Source organism: Microcebus murinus, chromosome X, assembly GCF_040939455.1.
Source record: "Microcebus murinus isolate Inina chromosome X, M.murinus_Inina_mat1.0, whole genome shotgun sequence".
Taxonomy (NCBI): domain Eukaryota; kingdom Metazoa; phylum Chordata; class Mammalia; order Primates; family Cheirogaleidae; genus Microcebus; species Microcebus murinus.
The window spans coordinates 36,572,797-36,591,964 of NC_134136.1; the positions used below are offsets into that span (position 1 = coordinate 36,572,797).

A 19,168-nucleotide genomic window follows, 5' to 3' on the forward strand; every position below is an offset into this window, starting at 1 on the left:
ATGAGCCACATGGTGAACCTGAGACGAAGATGGATAATGGTGAGCTGAAAGTGAATCCATCTCAACCTACATGTGAATTAGCAGCAAGGTATGATGTTACTATTCCAACAATATTGGACCATTTGAAACAAATGGGCAAGGCAAAGAAGCTGGATAGATTGGTTCTGTGTGAATTAAATGAGCATCAGAAGAGAAATCATCTCAAAGCTTGCCTTTCTTTGCTGTCACAACATAAAATTGAACCATTTCTTCACTGTACTGCTGTGTGTAATGAAAAATGGATTCTTATTGACATTCACAAGCATTTGGCACAATGGCTGCATAAAGATGAAGTGTTGAAACACAGTCCAGAACTGAATATTCATCAAAAAAAGCTAATGGTGTTGGTTTGGTGGTCCAGCGCTGGTATTATCCACTACAGCTTCATGAAATCTGGTCAATCCATTACAGTGGACATCTACCACACCCAATTGGATGAAATGATGGGGATGCTTGTGATTAAGCAGCTGACATTGGTCAATAGAGACAGACTAATTCTCTTGCAAGACAACATTTGACCACATATAACACAAACAATGCTGCTCAAACTACAGAAGATGGACTTGGAAACTCTTTGTCATCCATCGTATTAACCAGATCATGCACCAACTGACTACCACTCTTTCCAGGCTTTGGAGTACTTCTTGCTAGGAAAAATATTCAATTCTCAACAAGCTGTGGAAACTGCCTTTTTTAATTTCATCACCACTCCTTCTCCACCCTTCTTTGCTGCTGGCATAAACAAGCTACCATTAAGATGGCAAAACTATGTCGATAGTTTAGGTGCATACTTTGATTAACTGTATTGCTTCTTGTTTGAGATATAATAAACTAAACTTTTGATTCAAAATTGGACATTTCATATTTAATGATCTAAAAATAATTCTGTATTATAGGGGGCTATCTTGTGCATTGTAGGATGTTTAGCAGCATCCCTGTCCTCTACCCACTAGATGCCAGTAGCACCCCACCAGTTGTGTCATCCAAAAATGTTTGGGGTGGGAGGTGATATTACTCCTGGTTGAGAACCAATGGGTAAAGATCACACATCTAGTAAATGATAGAGCCAGGGCTTAAAAGATTAGTCTGACTGCAGAATCCATCCTTTCAATCACTGTTCTTATTTACACTCCCAAGATAGCAAATTTCCCTACCCATTTCTGGGTACCTGTGGGCCCCTGGGAAGTGGGGAGAAAATTTGTCCACTAGAGTAAGAGCAAGTTAGACCCAGATTTTTAAATTTGCCTTCCAATATGCATTCTTGCTCATAAGTTCCTTGGCTCAGGCTTGCATATATTAATAGTCTCTCAATACCTCTCTTTTGTTTTCTTCTCAACTTTCTTCCCCACCTCTCCATACCACCCCATCTCTCTTTCCCTATCTCTCCCTCTCTCTACCTCCCTCCCTCTCCCTCTCCCCTTGCACACATCAATCAAGGAAAGAAATTTTTAAACACTCCTCAGAGTTTATGTTTCTTCCCCACTGCGGGCCCCACTTTCCTCACATGTAAGATGAAAGGGTTGGACTGGACGATCCCTAAGGTGCCCTTCTGGTTCTGACTTCTCTCCTGGCAGTTGAAGTGCCCTCTCTTTTTTCATGAGGTAAACACTTTGCAGGGAGTAGAGGTGTGAGGATTTCCAGTTTAGAAGCTGGTGCAAAATTCCCAGGCTGTGTTTGTTTTTGTGTCATGTTTGCTTCTTTCCAACTGGTTTCTCCCATCACTTAAGGGCCAAGGGCACTCTGGTTTGGGCCGCAGGTGGGCATAGGGGGCTTAGGGTCAGTGGTTCAGGGTGACCCTGGGAGCCTGGGCTGGCAAGGGAAGTTCTTCACTTCTGCTCATGCTTCCTGCCCAGTGGGCTAGGGAGGGTTCAGTTGGCTCAGCCTCCTCCTCGGGCAGCACTGCCACAGACCCTGGGAGGCCACTTCTAGCCTTGGTAGGGTAGGCAGTGCTGCAAGGCTGGCTGTGTATGGGAACAGGGCTGGGCGCTGTGGGCTCCAGAGGAGTAGGGATTTCTGGGGAATGATGTGAAGAGCCTCTGCTGATCCCAGGGTGGGATCAGGTTCCCCTCAGGAATCTGGGAAACTTTCAAGAAGGTCTTGTGGGGGCTGGTCAACTGTGGGCCTGTGGGTCATTAGGCTGTGAATGAAGGGTGCGGGCAGAGGGTCCTGGGACATTATACACTCTGCCAAGGGACCTTGGAGGACTTCAAGTCCTGCTTTTCCTTTTATGGGGCATAGGAGTGGGGGTAGGGAGATAGGCTTCCATTTTGCTGTCAGAGCTGGAGCTTGGTTAGAACTTGATTTAAAAAGCAAAACTCAAAGAGAAGATAAGTTTATACTCTGGTACCAATCATTGGAGCCATGAGCCCCTAGTTCCCATAAAAGATTGCATCAGGTCACTAAACTCTGCCACTTGCCTCAGAAACCAACCTATGTGGTTTTCTGTGTGTATTTCTACTGCTGAGCCTCTCTCTGTTTCTTATCTGTGCCTTTGAGGTACATTTGTGGTTTGTGGGGGTCAATATTATTATCTATGTGGATATACAGGTTTAAGTACATTTCTGAGTGCATGGAGTATCTGAATGGGTTTTAAGAGTAATGAATGTTGTTCTATATATGCGTGGCATTTCTCTCTATGTATGGTAAGTTAATAATTCTTCAACTGAATTGCAAAGGCCATGTTTAACCCCTGGCTCCCTTCCCTCCCCGAGCTTTGTGAAGTTTAAGGCTGTGTTCTTACAGCAAAGGGGCCCTGTCTAGGGAGCCTGTTTAGACCTGTCTCTTCCTTTTGTTTGCTTTCTTTTTGTTTCTCTCTGGGGAAACCTGGCTTCTGAACCCTGGTTACCCTTCATTCTGCTCTGGGCCCCACAGCATGTTTCTCTACAGTTCCCTCCTTTTGCTCATAGCTGTATTGGCATTCCCCCAACCATATGTGAAGGGGGCAGCAATCACTGACTCATGCCAGCTCTGAGAGGGAACCCAACTCAAGCAATGGAATGCCAAGTCACTACAATTACTTGAACTAGCAAAGACATGTACAGGGACAGAGACCATAGTTTCTTTGATATGGATGATAACCAAACATATACATTAATTTCCCTGGGGGCCAAAGAAATAAACATTTTTTCCTTTAGGTCTTCAAAAATTAAAGAGTAAAACTAAGCTTATAAAACTGAGGATAAAAGGTATAAAAGCTGTCATAGCAAAGCAAGTGTTTAGCTAAGTCCACAGTATGAGCTTGCCATGGTCACAGCTGGTAATTCAGGATAAGGGCACAATTCTAAAGTACTTTGCAGATTTTTCCACTGACCAAGCTCATAAATCTGTCTTGTATGAAACAATGAGTTCCTTCTTTCATCATTCCCCAAACCCATAACCCTCACAACAAAATTTTTTGAGTAGGAAAGAGATGTTGAAATTTTCAGAATCCATTTAGTTGGTTTTTCTACCTGGGATCACAGTAATTGCAGGAGCTTTAAGCATCCCACAGAGAAAAGCATCTCACTGTTCTACCTCTGGAATCAAGATAGGATCACATTAGTGATTCTGATTCTACTTAGTTTTAGGATGAATAATTTTCAAGTGGATTCAATAGAGACTAACCAATGGAAACCAGTGTTTCCATTGGTTAGAGGAATGTAAGGGAGAGGAACTAGCATCATCTTCCAGCTAATTAAAAATAAAAAAAGTAATACATCCATCTAAAGTGAAGACAAGTCCCCAGCATCAAATCATTAGTTTAGAGGTGTGTGTATGTGTGTGTTTATGTGTGTGTGTGTATGTTCAGGGATAGAGAAAATCATTTAAACACAGAAGCATCTGAGCAGCAGAAAACACAAACTTCCCATTCTGTTGTGCTCGGGATTTTGGATATGTCACTTAACCTCTAAAACAGAGAGCATGGTACCTGCCTATCATGTCTCTCACTCCAATCACCTGCAAAACCCCCACCAAATTAATCTTCCTAAAGAAATATTTTTGTCATAACATTTTTAAAAAGAGTTTGCTTAATCATTTCAGACTCTACCATTCTCTCCTGTTGAGGTTTTATGATCTGCCATTTAATCAGACTTTTAATCAGATGCAGTACTGGGTAGTTAAGCACTGATGTGCATGTGTGTGTCTCTGTGTGTTTGTGTGTATGTGTGTGTGTGTGTGTGTGTGTGTAGTTTCTCTAGGTAGTGGTGTGGTTCTTATAATATGTTTGTATTCCTCACAGTGCCTGTACCAACATTTAGTCCCCAGAGTACTTTCTTAAATGTTTGTCTAGTGGGCTTCAACTTCACACAACATAATGAGAAAAAATAAAATACAGAACATAGTCTAGGACTTCTAAAAGTAAAGGTGGTCATTAAATAACTGGCCATGTGCCACATCTGCTAAAATAAAAGCTCTTTTGAAAAGATGACAGTGAAGCAAATTTCTGCAAAGCAATGCACATTTTCCCATTGACTTCTACTATAGCATAAGAAGAGATGCTTTGCAATTAATTTTGTTAAACATTCTTGGAAGACTTCCATTAATGCAAGTCTTCTCAAAGTAGACACCAAATTACTTCCCTGACGTGTACTTGGTAATTTCATTTTCACACTTTTCTAACTCCATTGCAGTGAACTTCCATATAGTGAGTGGCCTACATCAAGAGACAAACACACATTAGAGCTGTAAAAACTGACACAACTCCTCACAAAACTTGTAATAACAGATGAAAATCAGGCTTTTCTTAAGGTTGTGATTCACCCCTTTAACTTTTAAAAAACAGAGATAGTAGAAAAATATTTTAAAACCCAGACAAGGATATAAACACATGTTATACATGTAGTCAGGACTTACTACTTACTGGGGCAGAGGAATTAGGGCAATTAATTTTTTGATATCTGGTCTATGTCTTCTTAGCAGATTTTCTCAACTCCACGTATTCCTCCAATCACAATAATCCAACCACAGTGAGTAATGCAGGGAGCTCAGCTGATTTCCACAGGTTTCAGAGACCATTTGACATGGTGGAAAGAACACTGAGCAGGGGGATGGAATACTTGTTTCAAATCTCAGCTATGCCACTTACAAAGGACCTTGGAACAGTCAATTAAGCTCTATGAAACTTTTTTCTAAGCTCCTTTATAATTAAAGTGATGGAAAGAGCATTCACAGACATGCTGGAAAAGGCTTTTGTAACCTATGATGTACCACTTGGGGGCTGGATCCAGCCTCCTAGGATTGTGATTTTATACTTTTAAAAGTTCTTCTGCTGTCTCACTTCTCCCAAGTCTTGAGATCCTCAACACTTTATTTTATGTGCAGTTGTCATAGTGAGGCTCTAAAGTTGGTTGTATGACCATTCTATAAAAAAAGAGCAAGAGATTTTGTGACAGTTATTTTTCTCTTAACCAGAATTCTTTTGCCCCTGCTTGTGGGTCCCCATCTATTTTAAGTATGGTCTAGGCCAGTGGTCTCCAAATCCTTTTGATTGCACACCATTTTTCAGTTAAGAAAACTTTGAGCATGCTTCCTTACCACATATGTATTTAGACTATATTATGAACAAATATATAAATCATATATATGTCCCACTTGCCTCCTCTATCTATACATAAATGATAACTATATATATAAAAGTAAACAAATAAATAGAAAATGTAAAAGCATATGATAAAGATAAAATAAATACCATGTTAAATATCTCATTAATTGTGATATCTTTATTACATTATTAGCTAATATTTCAAGGTACAATATATACTTAGGGCAAGTTGTTTCATTATTGAGAATTGATATAAATACGCATTTCATATAGTCTTAATTATCCTTATACTACCTTTTTGCTGACTTCTTGTCAGGTATAATTAGATTGACGTGGTTTTTATCTCACAAGGAGGCTGATGAAAAACTCATTTTAGGAGTAGAAGTGTGAGCACTGCGATTTTCATGTGCTTGCACTATTAGTATTATCTCTAATACATGGTTTATTTGTAGGAATCTTCTTAAGCCACTTGTCCAATTTGTGAGGGTTAATGTAGTTAGATAATATAATCCATAAATCCACTTAATAGGGTCCTGGTACACATACAGGAACAAAAAGTGAGGGCTCCAAGGTCATCCCTTCCATCTGTGGAGCCCCCACTCTTCCCTCAGGACACCTTACAGAGCATATGCAACAAGAAAGCCGAGGACAGACCCACCTGATGAGAGTGTTGGTGACAATACATCTATTACATAATTGACAGGCATAATAATAGTAATAATAATAGCTAATACACTGCATTTAGTGAACCACATAATTTTAAGCACTTTACATAAATTATTTAATCCAAATCTGAATTTTTTCTAGTTTTTCTCAATTTAAATGTAAATAGAAGTTCTAATATTTTCTTTTACTCCCAAAGGATTGACTTGCACACCCTGTTTCCCCTCACCCCCAAATTTAGAGACCAATGATCTAGACTCTGAGATTTAGAATCTCTGGATAAGTGGGATGCTTCTGTAAAGTACATTACAGTAACTCTTCCCTGATATCCTGCTGCTATAGTTTTCATGTCTGCTGATAAATGACAAAAAATAGGAACTAAAGTCAAAGACAAGTGGACACAGGAAGCAATCCCAGGCAACTAAAGGCAGAAGGGAGAAACTTAGTGAGGAGGCCATGGTGGGGAAAGTAGGAATGAGGGATGGAGAGCTAGAAATGTGAGAGCAAGAGGGAGGGAAGAAAAAAGGAAGTTAGAGATTAGGGAGGAAAGAGAAGAATAAGGAGAAAAAAGTGGTAAATAGCTGGCAAAGGAGAAAATGGGAAGACTAAGAGGAGAGAATATGTCACATGTTGACATACAAGATGCTCACCCAATGTCTTGATATCCAATGTCTCTGGCATATGGATTAGCAGGGCCAGCACAAAGAAAACTGAAAAGTCCCTAAAAATTTATGATTTGCACACACAGATATGCAGGGTGAGCCTGTGCCCTCTCATCAGAGAGGCATATGCAATATATTCAAGCAATGAAAGGACAGGGCAATGCTTCACCTAAGAGTGAGTTTCTAAAGCTAGAAGTATAAGTAGAATGATTCCTATATAAGGTAGGGAAGATATTGTGGAGTTTTGGTGAAGAGAAATTCCTGTGACTTTTCAAATCACACCATCCAGATGACCAAGGAGGGGGAGTACTGCATATTCCTGCAGAAGCACAACTTCAGCTGTCAGGAGCTTCTAGCAACAGCAGAAAAGAAGGCACAGCATGTGAGTTACATCTGAAGCAGCTGCCAAGGCACCATTTAGAGGGTAGAACGTTGTCAAACATCACCCTCCATATCTCACTGCAACACTAGAAAGCATGATAAAACACATTAGGGGCAAGGAACCGTCGGGGTACAGTAACATGGTGTCTGACCTAGATCATCAGAGCTGGCGGGTCCTTGGAGATCACACAGCCCAAATCCCTCATTTTACTTCAGAGTAAGCTGAGACCCCGAGAAAGGGGAAAGCACCAACCCAAAGTCATCCAGTTGGCAAAGCTCAAGCATGACACTTAGGTCTCTGGAGAGCTAAAGCAGTACTCTTTACTCCACAGATGTATATTTATCTCCTCCTCCAGCTCTTTGGCTCTTGTCTAGCAGAAACTTTCCTCACTAGTACATATAATATATCCTATAAATTCCATAATGTCCCAATATGATCAAAGAAGTGATTAAGATAACCATGAACATCTGCAGTCCTACGATTGCATCTTGATTCAGTGCAGAGACACTTAAGTTTTAACATTATCATCAATTATCTCAGACCTAAATAACTATATTTAAATATACAAGGACCCTTGATTTTCTACCTCCCTCACTACTGCCACCCAGTGGCTACATCTCTGCTCATAAGCCACTTCCCTCCTCCCACAAGGAAGAGGAACAAGGAAAACTCAAGACCATCAATTTTGCACAAGGTCAAGAGGCTTTAAGCTAAAGGTTTAGTGGAAAGGAGGAGAGAATCTATGTCAAAAAGAAAGTTAGGGATTACCTTTGACTCGTAATTATTCATTAATGCCCTCATTTTGGAGGAAGAATGAATTACTGATAGTAAAACAAAAGCATTTTGCCAAGACCCTTGCATTGGTAGGTACAGAGTAAGAAGCAATTAGGCAAAAGAAGAGGCCAGGGTCAAAAACTCAGAGGAGTTAGGAGGAGCAGAATCCCAGAGCAAACTGTAGAAAACAGAGTGTGTGACCCTTACAGTTAACAGGATCCAGAATCTAAAATAGATGTAGAAATGACTGCCCTGGCTCTTTGCCTTCTTCTTTTTTATAAGATTGCAAAGTTCTATTTATTTTATTTTTATAGAAGAAATGCATGGAGATATTCTTATAAAATTCCAAGTTATAAATACATCATCCCCAAATGTTTAAGAGTGAAATTCCCTGGGGAACCTGTCTTTGCCTTCTTTTAGCAACAGTGATTCCTCCCTTGACAGGAGACTTCCATCGGCTTCACAGAGACCTAACAGTTAATCCTGGATGTGGAGAGTAAGGCTGGAAGCACACCCATGCAAAATTGCTTGGTCAGTTGGTCAGTCTTTCCTGAAACAGTTTGCAGTGCCTATTAATCTTGCAGAGTCTAAGAAGACTCAGTCTGTGCCCTTTAGTCATTCATAAGACAGTGGAGAGCAGGCAAGTAAATATACTACTGTAATTCAGCATGAGAGGAATGATGATAGGAGTAGATAGCCCCAGCCTTGCATACAGTGGAAAGGTTCATAAAGAGAAACCTATACTCAGTTTTAAAGGATGGATAAATACAAGCAAGTCAGCAGAGAAAGGGTAGAGCTAGTGGAAGGAATACTACACATAAAGGGAGTAGCGGGTATAAAACCTGCAACACATAAAACAAGATAGTAGCTTCTGAGAACTGTAAATAATTCAATGAACATAGATTTTTTTTTAAAAAAAACCTGTCTTGTTTTGTTTTCTGAAGGGGGAAAAGTTCCTAGTGATGAGAGATAATGTTGGAAAGGTAGCCAAGGACCAGGTCAAGAAGGACTTTGTAAGCTATCTAGAGTTAAGATTTTATTGTGAAATCTATAAGGAGCCATTGAAGGATTTTAAGCAAGAATATCATGATGATATTTGTGTTTTTGGAATGATTATGGCAGGAGAGTGGCAAATGGATGGGAGAGAGTGAGATCAGAGGCTGAGAGACCAGTCTCAAGGCTGTTGTGTTAATTTAGGCAAGAAATGATACGGGCTTGGATTGGAGAAATGGGTATGGAAAAAGTAGGTGGATTTGAACTAGATTTTGGAAGACAAATGGACAAGACTTGATGATGGACTGGATGTGGTAGTGGGGAAGGGAAAGAGAAGACAAGAATGGCTCCCAAGTTTCTGGCTTGAGCAGCTCAGTGCTTAATGATGCCATTTGTTGTGATGAGAAAGACATAGATAGAATTAGGAAGGAGCACATCTCTGCGGGTTGGTGATTCAGTTCTGTATGAGACATGTTTATGGTGCCAGTGAAAATCCAAGCAGAGATATCCAGCAGGAAATTGACATTGCTGACCTGAAACTAAAGAGAAAGATCTGAACTAGAGCTTGAGATTTAATATTTATCATTGTATGGGTGGTGGCTTAAATACCTGAAGTATATTAAACTACCCTGGTAGAGGCCTAGAGTGCGAAGAAAAGTGGGATGAGGACAGAACCCTAGGGGATCCCAGTCAAAGCAGGAAAAGAACTAGGAGAGGATAGTATGAAATCTAAGGGAAAAGGGAGTTTCAGGAGAGAAGGTACCTTGTGCTATAGAAACAACAAGGAAAATAAGGAATGAAAAAAGTTCGTTGGATTCAGCAATAGCTGGTTAGTGCTGACTAGTGTCAGCAGTGAGGTCAGCCCACAGAGGGCTGAGAAGTGAATGGGCAATGAAGGCATGAAATTTAAGTACAGACAGCTGGAGCAAGACCCGGCCACCCAAGGAGGTCAGGTGCAATATGAGCTTTCACTAAGGAGCAGCAGAAAATAAGGACATTGGCTGTGTGTAGTAGTGGCTGGTCGGGGCAGGGGTATGGGGGCGTTGCAGAGGAAGGAGGGAAAGCTGTACATAGCAATTGCCTAACTCAGGAGAAAATGGAAAGGCCTCTTGGTAGCCATGGTATCAGTCAGCTGACACAGGGAACGCCAGATGTTTGCAGGAGAAGAATAAATTGAAGGACTAGTTGTTAATGCATCTGGGTTCTGGAATTCATGGGAAACACATTTTGTGGCAGAGAAACAGCAGGATGCAGGCAGGAGATAAGGAATTAAGAAACCTGGTCTCAGTTTCACATGAAACTCAGGCTAGCCTCATAAACTGTAAGCTAGGACACAGGTTTCCAAGCCATAAAATGGGGGGCAAACAGCCCTTACCTAGAGGGGAATCCAAACATTTCCTGTGGTTTTGAATTATCTGTGATAATGCTCCTTTAGATGCCATAGATAATTAGGAGCTCACCATGTTGTATATAAACACCAGAATGCTGTTAAAATACAGAAAACTCTGAAATAGTATTAAGGAATACTAGGTTCAGAACAAAACAAACAGCACCCTCCTCTTGCCTCCAACTTCAGACAAACACACACAGTAAAATGCAGAGACAGCTATTAAATCCAGTAGGGCAAAAAGGGGAAGGGATGGAAATGTCAAAGTAAAATGTCTTGTTCAATCAAATGGCAGGGGAAAAAATACCAGGGAAGAGAACAACTCAGAAGAATGGCTCTTCCCAATAATAAAACCTACCCCCAAGAAAGAAAATTGAAAGTCACATACTAAATCCAAATCTAAGCCGGGCGTGGTGGCTCTCGCTTGTAATTCCAGCACTCTGGGAGGCCGAGGCCAGAGGATCATTTGAGCTCAAGAGTTTGAGATCAGTCTGAGCAAGAGCAAGAGCAAGAGCAAGACCCCGTCTCTACTAAAAAAAAACAAAATTGAAAGAAATTAGCTGGATAACTTAAAATATATAGAAAAAATTATCCAGGCATGGTGGTGCATGCCTGTAGTCCCAGCTACTCGGGAGGCTGAGGCAGGAGGATCTCTTGAGCCTAGGAGTTTGAGGTTGCTGTGAGCTAGGCTGAAGCCACGGCACTCTAGCCTGGGCAATAGAGCGAGACTCTGTCTTTAAAAAAAAAATCCAAATCTACATGACCAGGGGCGAAAAAAACCCTTTATTTAAAACCATGAGGCATGTTATTTTTTTAAGTTGTTCTTCTCCTACATGGGGTAAATAAGGTTTAGCCACTAACAGGCTAGTCACCTTGGGCAAGTCACTTATCAGTTTCTTGTTGCATACAGACAATACTACAGCTCCTGAGAGAAGATGTTTTAGAAAGTACAAAGCAGTGCATTAACATTAGGCAAGGGTTTTTACCAAGCAGGGCATACCTTCTAGAAATCAGTTTGAGATAGCTTCAGCCAGAAAGGGTTGGACTGCAGTTTTGCAGGAGTGCTAGGTGTTGTGTAAATGTCCTAGTAAGTTCAAGAAGCCTTTGGCAAAGGAAAAGTACACACTGCCCAGTAAACGATGTGCTTGATGTCTCCCCAAGGTGGGAGACAGGCTGCCAAGGGCTGCAGCATATCTCTGGGGTGTCCCAATGTTCTGCTCCCCTCCCAGCTTGAGAGGAGAGGCTTGAAATCCAAATGGGGCCCTCTGCTCAGCTAAGTAAAACAGTCTCAAATCTTTCTGACATCTGCACAAAAGGGGTACTGAGGGGCTGTCCTGCAGGATCAATAGTGCTGGGGCCAGTTTAAACAATTCTGCTTGGCCCTGGGAACGCAGGAGGGAAAGGAGAATGACTAAACGGGACCTGACAGTAAAGGTGGCTTCAAGAATCCATGTTCACAGAGTTTTCCCCATGAGCACCGGCCTTGTCTGTTTGGGAACTAGGACACTCCTGCCCTTGACTCATGAAACACAGCTTGGTTTAGTTCAGTAATCTTAACAAATGTTCTTAGAAACTTTGTACTTCATAAATAAATTTTTAGGAACATGTTTGTGTGTCATCTGTTTGTATCTTTCAAATATTGAAGAAAAAAGAACTGTGCAGTGATATTTTGTTTTACTCTATCCCTCACCCCTTGAACCACTCAGATATTTTCAAAGGAGAAGCCAGACTAGGGCTCCAGATGTTTGGAACCTAAACGAGAGTTCCTCACAAAGTAAATCCACTGCCTTCCATCTGCAAAGATCAAAATCTCAGCCAGGGGTTAAACAGTGAGGTCATTGTAGGCATGAATGCCTGGTGTAGGACTGACCTCAGTTCAGATATATAAGATTTTATGCTTTTAAAGGCTCCCCAATCCAACACAGTCCAGAGTTTCTTCTCAGTTCTCCAGTTACTGACTCTAACTGCTTCCCCCTCCCATAACCCAAAGAGGTTTGACCCCTTTGTGTCAAACCTAAAATCTCATCTGCTTCCACTAGGGTCATTTTTATTTGTTGTATCTTTGCAGAGGTAAAGTAAGTCAACAAAGAATCATCACATAGGAAAGTGGTTAGAGAATATCTCCAGGAAATTCACAGAAGAAACACAAATTTCCAGTCAATATGTGAAAAGATGCTTAAACTCACATGTAGTCAGGGAATTAGGATGATTTTCATTCATCATATTAGTAAAAACAACAAGTGTTGGCAAGGGTGTAGAAACATGGGAACTCTTGTAAAATGCTTATGGGAGTGTAAATTGGAAGATACTCTGTAGGGTTATTTGGCCATAGCTTTGAAAGTTAAAAATGTCTATTACCCTTGTATCTGATAATTCTGATTCTTAATATCTATGCTACAGATGAGCAGAAGAAGGCCTGCTCACAGATTTCCACTGTAGCACTGCCATTTTATAGAACAGCAAAATTTGGAAACAACACAAATACCCAACAAAAGAGAAATGGCTATATTAAACTATGGAGTAGAGATCTTAAGGATATACTAAGTCTTATGAAAGGACCCAGAATATATACTTATGATTCTATTTTAGAAAAGAAAACCAGAAACTGAAACTATTTTTATAGATGTGTGCATATATCTCTGAGTTGAGAACATGGGCCTTGGTGGCTACAGTGAACATAGCTTCCTTAGGAGGCAGCAGTGGGTAAGAGGGTAAAGTAAATAGGTGAGAAATCAAAGGACTCAGGTAATAGCCTGGAATCTGTCATCAATTTGCTATGTGAGCCTGAGAAGTAATTTTCCTTCTGAGTCTGTTTCCTCTGTACAAGCAATGGATAAGATGAGAAGCTCACTAAGCTACCTTTCCTTTCTGATATTTTATGATTCTATGTCTATGTCTTTAATGTATAATGGGGTCTTGTCCCTTTTGATGAAGAGATGGCTTTTTATTCTCTTCCTTCAAATTCTGGCATAGTTTGACATTTCACTTTACTGCAAATGTAAGATAATGAAAGAGAAGGTGGAGCGGTCACTGTGTTCCTTTTTGGCTATGTTTTTGAAGGTTTGGTTGACCTATTTATGCTACTACCTTCCTTTGACAGTGTAAGTCCTTAGGCTTATTTGAGTGTGATGACAGCACAAACACAATACTTGAAGTTGGAAGATCTGAATTCTACAGGGTGGCCATAAACTCTGGAAACATACACACACACACACACACACACACACACACACACACACACACACACACACACACACACTCCTCTCTCTCTCTCTACTTTAGCATTCTTAATCCGAAAGTCTGAAACTCATAATGCTTCAGTGAGCATTTCCCTTTAGTATTATGTTGAGACTCAGAAAGTTTTAGATTTTGGAACATTTTAGATTTCAGATTTTTAGATTAGGGATGCTCAACTTGGATATATATATGTGTGTGTATACATATGTGTGTATTTTGTTTTTTTACAGATTAAATCCTTTTGAATACTTTTTCTGGGTTATACTAAAGATACAGGTTTATTCAGTGAAAATCAGAGATACAAATCATCTGGGGGCCATACATATATAGGGATTGATGAAAATGTTGTGTCAATGCACTGTATTCATTACAATTTGCACAACAATTTAAACTTTGCACTGCTAATGAGGGACAAGACATTGAATAAGTCACAATGTTTTAAAACATGTCCTATGTTTAATGTAATATCTATAAACCATTCTTTAGGTATAGTTGGCCTCTGTTTCTGGATTTTATGGCTACCCTGTACTCTTGTTTCTATCACTAACAAGCAGGATGATTTTGGATAAGTCATATCCCCAGTCTGTAGATAACAATTGGACTACCTGTTACCCAGAGTGGTAGGGAAGAATCAAGTGGGTATAAATGAGTTATGAAAATTTGCACACATCTACAAACATCACCACAATCTGGTCCTGCACAACTTAATTGGCTTTTGGAAATACTCCAGATGAAATTCGAAGGAAACCTTGACATCAAGGTAAGGAAGAAAACCTCTTCTTGGTTGCTCTGAGACTTTGACCAGTCTAGTTCTGCCTATCATTAGTTAGCAAAGCTCCTTCCAGCTGGTATTCATCACTTTGCTTCTTCCATGAGGTCATAAGAGTAAATTCTAAGCAGTTTAATTCCAAAGAAAACAGATAACAGCTCCCCTGTGACTGTCTTTCAACAATAAAATAAGCAACTTACTCTTGCTCCTTTCTCAGGAAAGCACTTACAGCCCCCACTGCAGTCTTGGCCACCGCATAGCTTTCCATAAGGCTTCTTCTCTCCCTATTAAAAAAAAAAAAAAAGGAAAAGTTAATAAACCAAGAAGCAATGTTGTCTCAGGGAACCTAACCCTTAACCATATTCCTCCTTACCAAGTAAATTTAGAGTGCCTTAATGATCTTGTATGATAATGTCACAAGTCAAATGAAATACAGACTAATCTTAAGCCAGCATCCTTTTAGTTCAGGTTGATACCTCACCAGATATCCTGTTTGGTAGCTAGTTTGAGAACTGTGATTTAGAAACCTCCTCATTGGTACAAATTTCAGTCACAAAGTACAAGAGAATTTCTTTACATGAAGCTGGAAATAGAGCCTAGATATATTCTTGGGAGAAAGCAGGTGTACAGTGATTTAAGGATTTGCACTCATAGAGAAAGCAGTAGCTTTAGCATATAACTTGAGAGAAATTCGAGTGCTAGAAATGTAGTGACAGATGAAAATGACCACCTTGTAGTCCGCTCTCAGAATTGTTTTCCTCGGGCTCCATTTTCAGCACACCATTCAAACCTTACTGTGATACCCCCATGCCCAGTTAGATCTGAATTCCTCAGGTGTTGTTGTACAATTTTCCCCAAACTTCCCAACTTCATTTTTCCCTTTCCTCTGGTTGATGATGATGATGATGACGATGATGATTACTAGCTGAATTTCTGTAAGGCTCCCACATGACTTAACATGAGCTGATCCTCTCCAATCTCATCTCCTCACACTCTCTCTGGTTCACTCTGCTTCAATCACACAAGTGGGCGTTCATTCTATTCTTTAAAAGCATACAACCTTTTTCTGACTCAGGACCTCTGCCTTAGCTATTATTTCTTCCTGGAATATTCTTTCCCTAGATTTTTTTTTTTTTTTATCAGGGGCCTCTTTTCATTATCCAGGCCTCGGTTCAATTGTTGGTAGTCCCCAGGTACCTCCAGTCATATCACTCTGTTATCTTTTTTTTTTTTTTTTTGAGACAGAGTCTCACTTTGTTGCCCAGGCTAGAGTGAGTGCCGTGGCGTCAGCCTGGCTCACAGCAACCTCAATCTCCGGGGCTCAGCGATCCTACTGCCTCAGCCTCCCGAGTAGCTGGGACTACAGGCATGCGCCACCATGCCCGGCTAATTTTTTGTATATATATTTTTAGTTGGTCAATTAATTTATTTCTATTTTTGGTAGAGACGGGGTCTCGCTCAGGCTGGTTTCGAACTCCTGACCTTGAGCAATCCGCCCGCCTCGGCCTCCCAAAGTGCTAGGATTACAGGCGTGAGCCACCGCGCCCGGCCCACTCTGTTATCTTTTAATCATGAGACATTCTGTCTTCCCCCACTAGAATGTAAGCATCATGTAAGTAGTGACCTTATCAGTATTGTCCAACAGTGTATGCCAAATCCCTAAAACTGTGGATGGCACTCAAAGAATGTTTGATGACCACATGAAGGAGGGGCTAGGATTTGGACCCAGGTGTGACTAACTCCAAAGCCTTCACATTAACCCTTATGCCTTAGTGTTTTCTAAGTCCTCTGTCTACCAGAAACTCAATATGAGGGCACAAAAACAAGGAAAACTGCCATTCTGACCCTATCCACCTTGGGGAAAAAGTAAAACATAAATTCTAACTATTATCTGTAACAAGAACTTTATCTCTGGGATGGATTTAGTATCATCCAACTTTTTTGTTTAATGTTGGCTGTTTTTTTCCAAAAAGAAAGGCATATTTATGAGCCTACTTCACACTTAATCATTCTTGCCTCTGTGTACTGTGTGCCTTTTCCTAATTCCTGGGGAACACTGTGAATTTCTCAAATGGTGTCTTATCTCTTTAGACATTCCTACAACACTTTATCATCACAACACCTCGGGAATAAGGTAGTGATGGCAGAGCTAAGACAAAATATTGCTATTTTAGATTCCAAACACCTTCCTTATATGAGATATTTTATCTCTCTAATATGCCTTTGACATGGTAAGTGCTATTGTACATTTTCCAGTTTGCCTTCCATTTTACGGTATATAGGACAGGCAAGTTTTCATAAGGGTTAGATCAAGAAATGCTCTGGGAGGAGGAGGCTGGGGGCTGGCACAGAATAGAGAACTGGGGAGAGCAGCATTGAATTTAATCTTCACCTATGCTGTCACCTTGCCTAATGAGTATTATATTTCTTGGTATTATGGATAATTTGTATTTGCTTCTCCATACATTTCTATATTTTCCAAGTAGTTTTCAATGAGCATAATTGGTAAGAAAAAAATACATTTTATTACATGATAAATGTAATCCCTTTCAAGGGAGAGAACTCAACAGGTGTTTTCAAAGTTGAAGTGGCATCTATTCGAAGCTATGACCTACTTCCAAACAGTGTCTCTGTTCGGGCATCCCATAAAATCGGTCTATCATAGATGAAAAGTTTTCAGATCTCTAGCATGCAGCAAGAGGGCTGGATGAGATAGGGGAAAAAATTCAATAACAGGAGCTGAGCAAAAACATAAGGGGCAGAAGCTAAGGTTTCTTTTTTTATTTCAAAATATTAAGGGGGCACAGACATGTAAAGAAGTTAAGGTTTCTTAGGAACTCACCCAAACAAGGAGACAAGGACACCAAACTAACAGGAAGTCATCACTGTCCTCTGTCACTGAGCAAAGTAACCAGAGAAGTCCCATTGACTACAAGGCAATTTCCTGTAATGCCAGCCCTGGCAGTTTCCCCAGGAGTCTTCAATTACAGTGAGGAGGGAGGAATAAAGCAGTGGCTTCCAGGGAACAAGACCAGACCAGGTCCTCAGGAAGCCTCGCCTATCCTGGCTTGTCTGGGGACATTCCAGCCCTGCTTGACCAGGCCATGTTGTTGGTGTCATTCCCACCTTGGAATGTTCTCCCCTTCCTCTCAAAATCTAACCCTCCTTACACCCACAGAAAATTAAAACTGGAAAGGCCTTGGGAGATCACCTAATACAGTGGTTCTTTATCAGACCAGCACATTATTTTTTATTATAATTATTATTTTCTCTTGCTATCCTAAAAAGAAATTCATAGGGATAAATTATAATAAAAATGTAAGCAAAAATTTAAAAAAGCACATACTATGTCCTATTTTGCAAAGAAAAAAAGAACAAAAGGAAATTCATTCATAATGAAACAATATGTATTTAAGTATGTAAAAGCACATACATGGCAATATTAGCAAATGTAATGAAGTGGTAGTCAGAGGCTAATGGCTCTATCCAGAATCATTATGAACATGACAGCCTTCTGACACAGAGTGACACTGGGACATGGTATTTGTGACTCAAGTATAATGAATGACATTGCCATTTGTGCAGTGATTCTCTGAAATGATAAATATTAAATAACTCACGGTAATGTTTGGGGAAAAAAGTACAATCTTCCTTTTATTTACTGGGTAGCTCTAATCAGTAATAATAAAATCATGAAAAAATTCACTTCCATATGTAAAATGTGGTTATGTTCTAGACTCAGATAATTATAAACAGTTTTCACTTCCATGAATATCCAGAGGTCTTCTAAATGTAGCACATGATGCAGGACAATTCTTTGTAGTGTACAGAACATCTATTATTTCTGGCCCCTACCTAGCAAGTGCCTACCCCATTATTTTGACAACCAAAAATGGCTTCACAATTTCTAAAATACCTCCTAGGGAATACTTCTGTTAAGAATCACTGGTCTAATACAAATCACCCATTTTATAGATGAGAACAGTGAAGGAAATTACTTTGACCTGGGTCACACGGCTAGCAAATGGATGCTAGCACTTCTGTCCATAATATCATATTCTTCCTACTATTTCATACTTCTCAAGGCCTAGTCCAAGTTTCATTTCTTCCACAAGCACTCCAGTTTCAATGAAAAGCTACAGCATTCACTAAATGTCCCATTCATTGGGCAAGTGTTATGTGTTGCTATGAGACAGTCCTTGCAATGTTTCTTAGGTTGCATGGCTGAAGAGTCGTGTTTCCTCATCAAGACAGTAATGTCTATATGGGAAATGTAAATCTATTTTATTTCTTTATATATCCCCAGAGTATTAAAGTGGCAAACCTATATTCTAACCACTACCTGAGGCAGTATACCTTAGTTAAGAGTATAAGTTCTGGCATCAGTCTGTATAGGTTTAAATCCAAGATCTAATATTTGCAAGAAAGATCTAATATTTGCAAGGATGACCTTAGTTAGGCAAGTGATTTTCTCTCTGATACCCAATTTTATTACCTGTAAAATGGGGATGGCGACAGTATCTACTGTATAGGGTTTGACTGGAGGATTCGATAAGATAAAGCATGCAAAACATGGTGCCTGGCTTGTAGTATGCACCGTTACCTCTGATTATTACATTAACATTAGCTATGCCAGACTACCCAACATTTCTGGTCTTTTTTGGATCTGATTATCAAGTGATATACACTTGTATGGCCATACCAGTTTGTCTATTGCTGATGTTCACTTTGCTTAGGATGT

The 19,168-nt window shown here is 40.1% G+C and overlaps 1 protein-coding gene across 1 annotated transcript in view; it reads right to left on the reverse strand.

The window, feature by feature from the left end:
• The window catches only part of COL4A6 (collagen type IV alpha 6 chain), a 280,716-nt gene that overhangs the window by 139,504 nt on the left and 122,044 nt on the right, over positions 1-19,168 (reverse strand). The window contains exon 3 of the mRNA XM_012750455.3: positions 14,628-14,711. Within this exon, the coding sequence (XP_012605909.2) occupies positions 14,628-14,711 (84 nt within the window). The remainder of the gene's footprint in view (positions 1-14,627; positions 14,712-19,168) is intronic.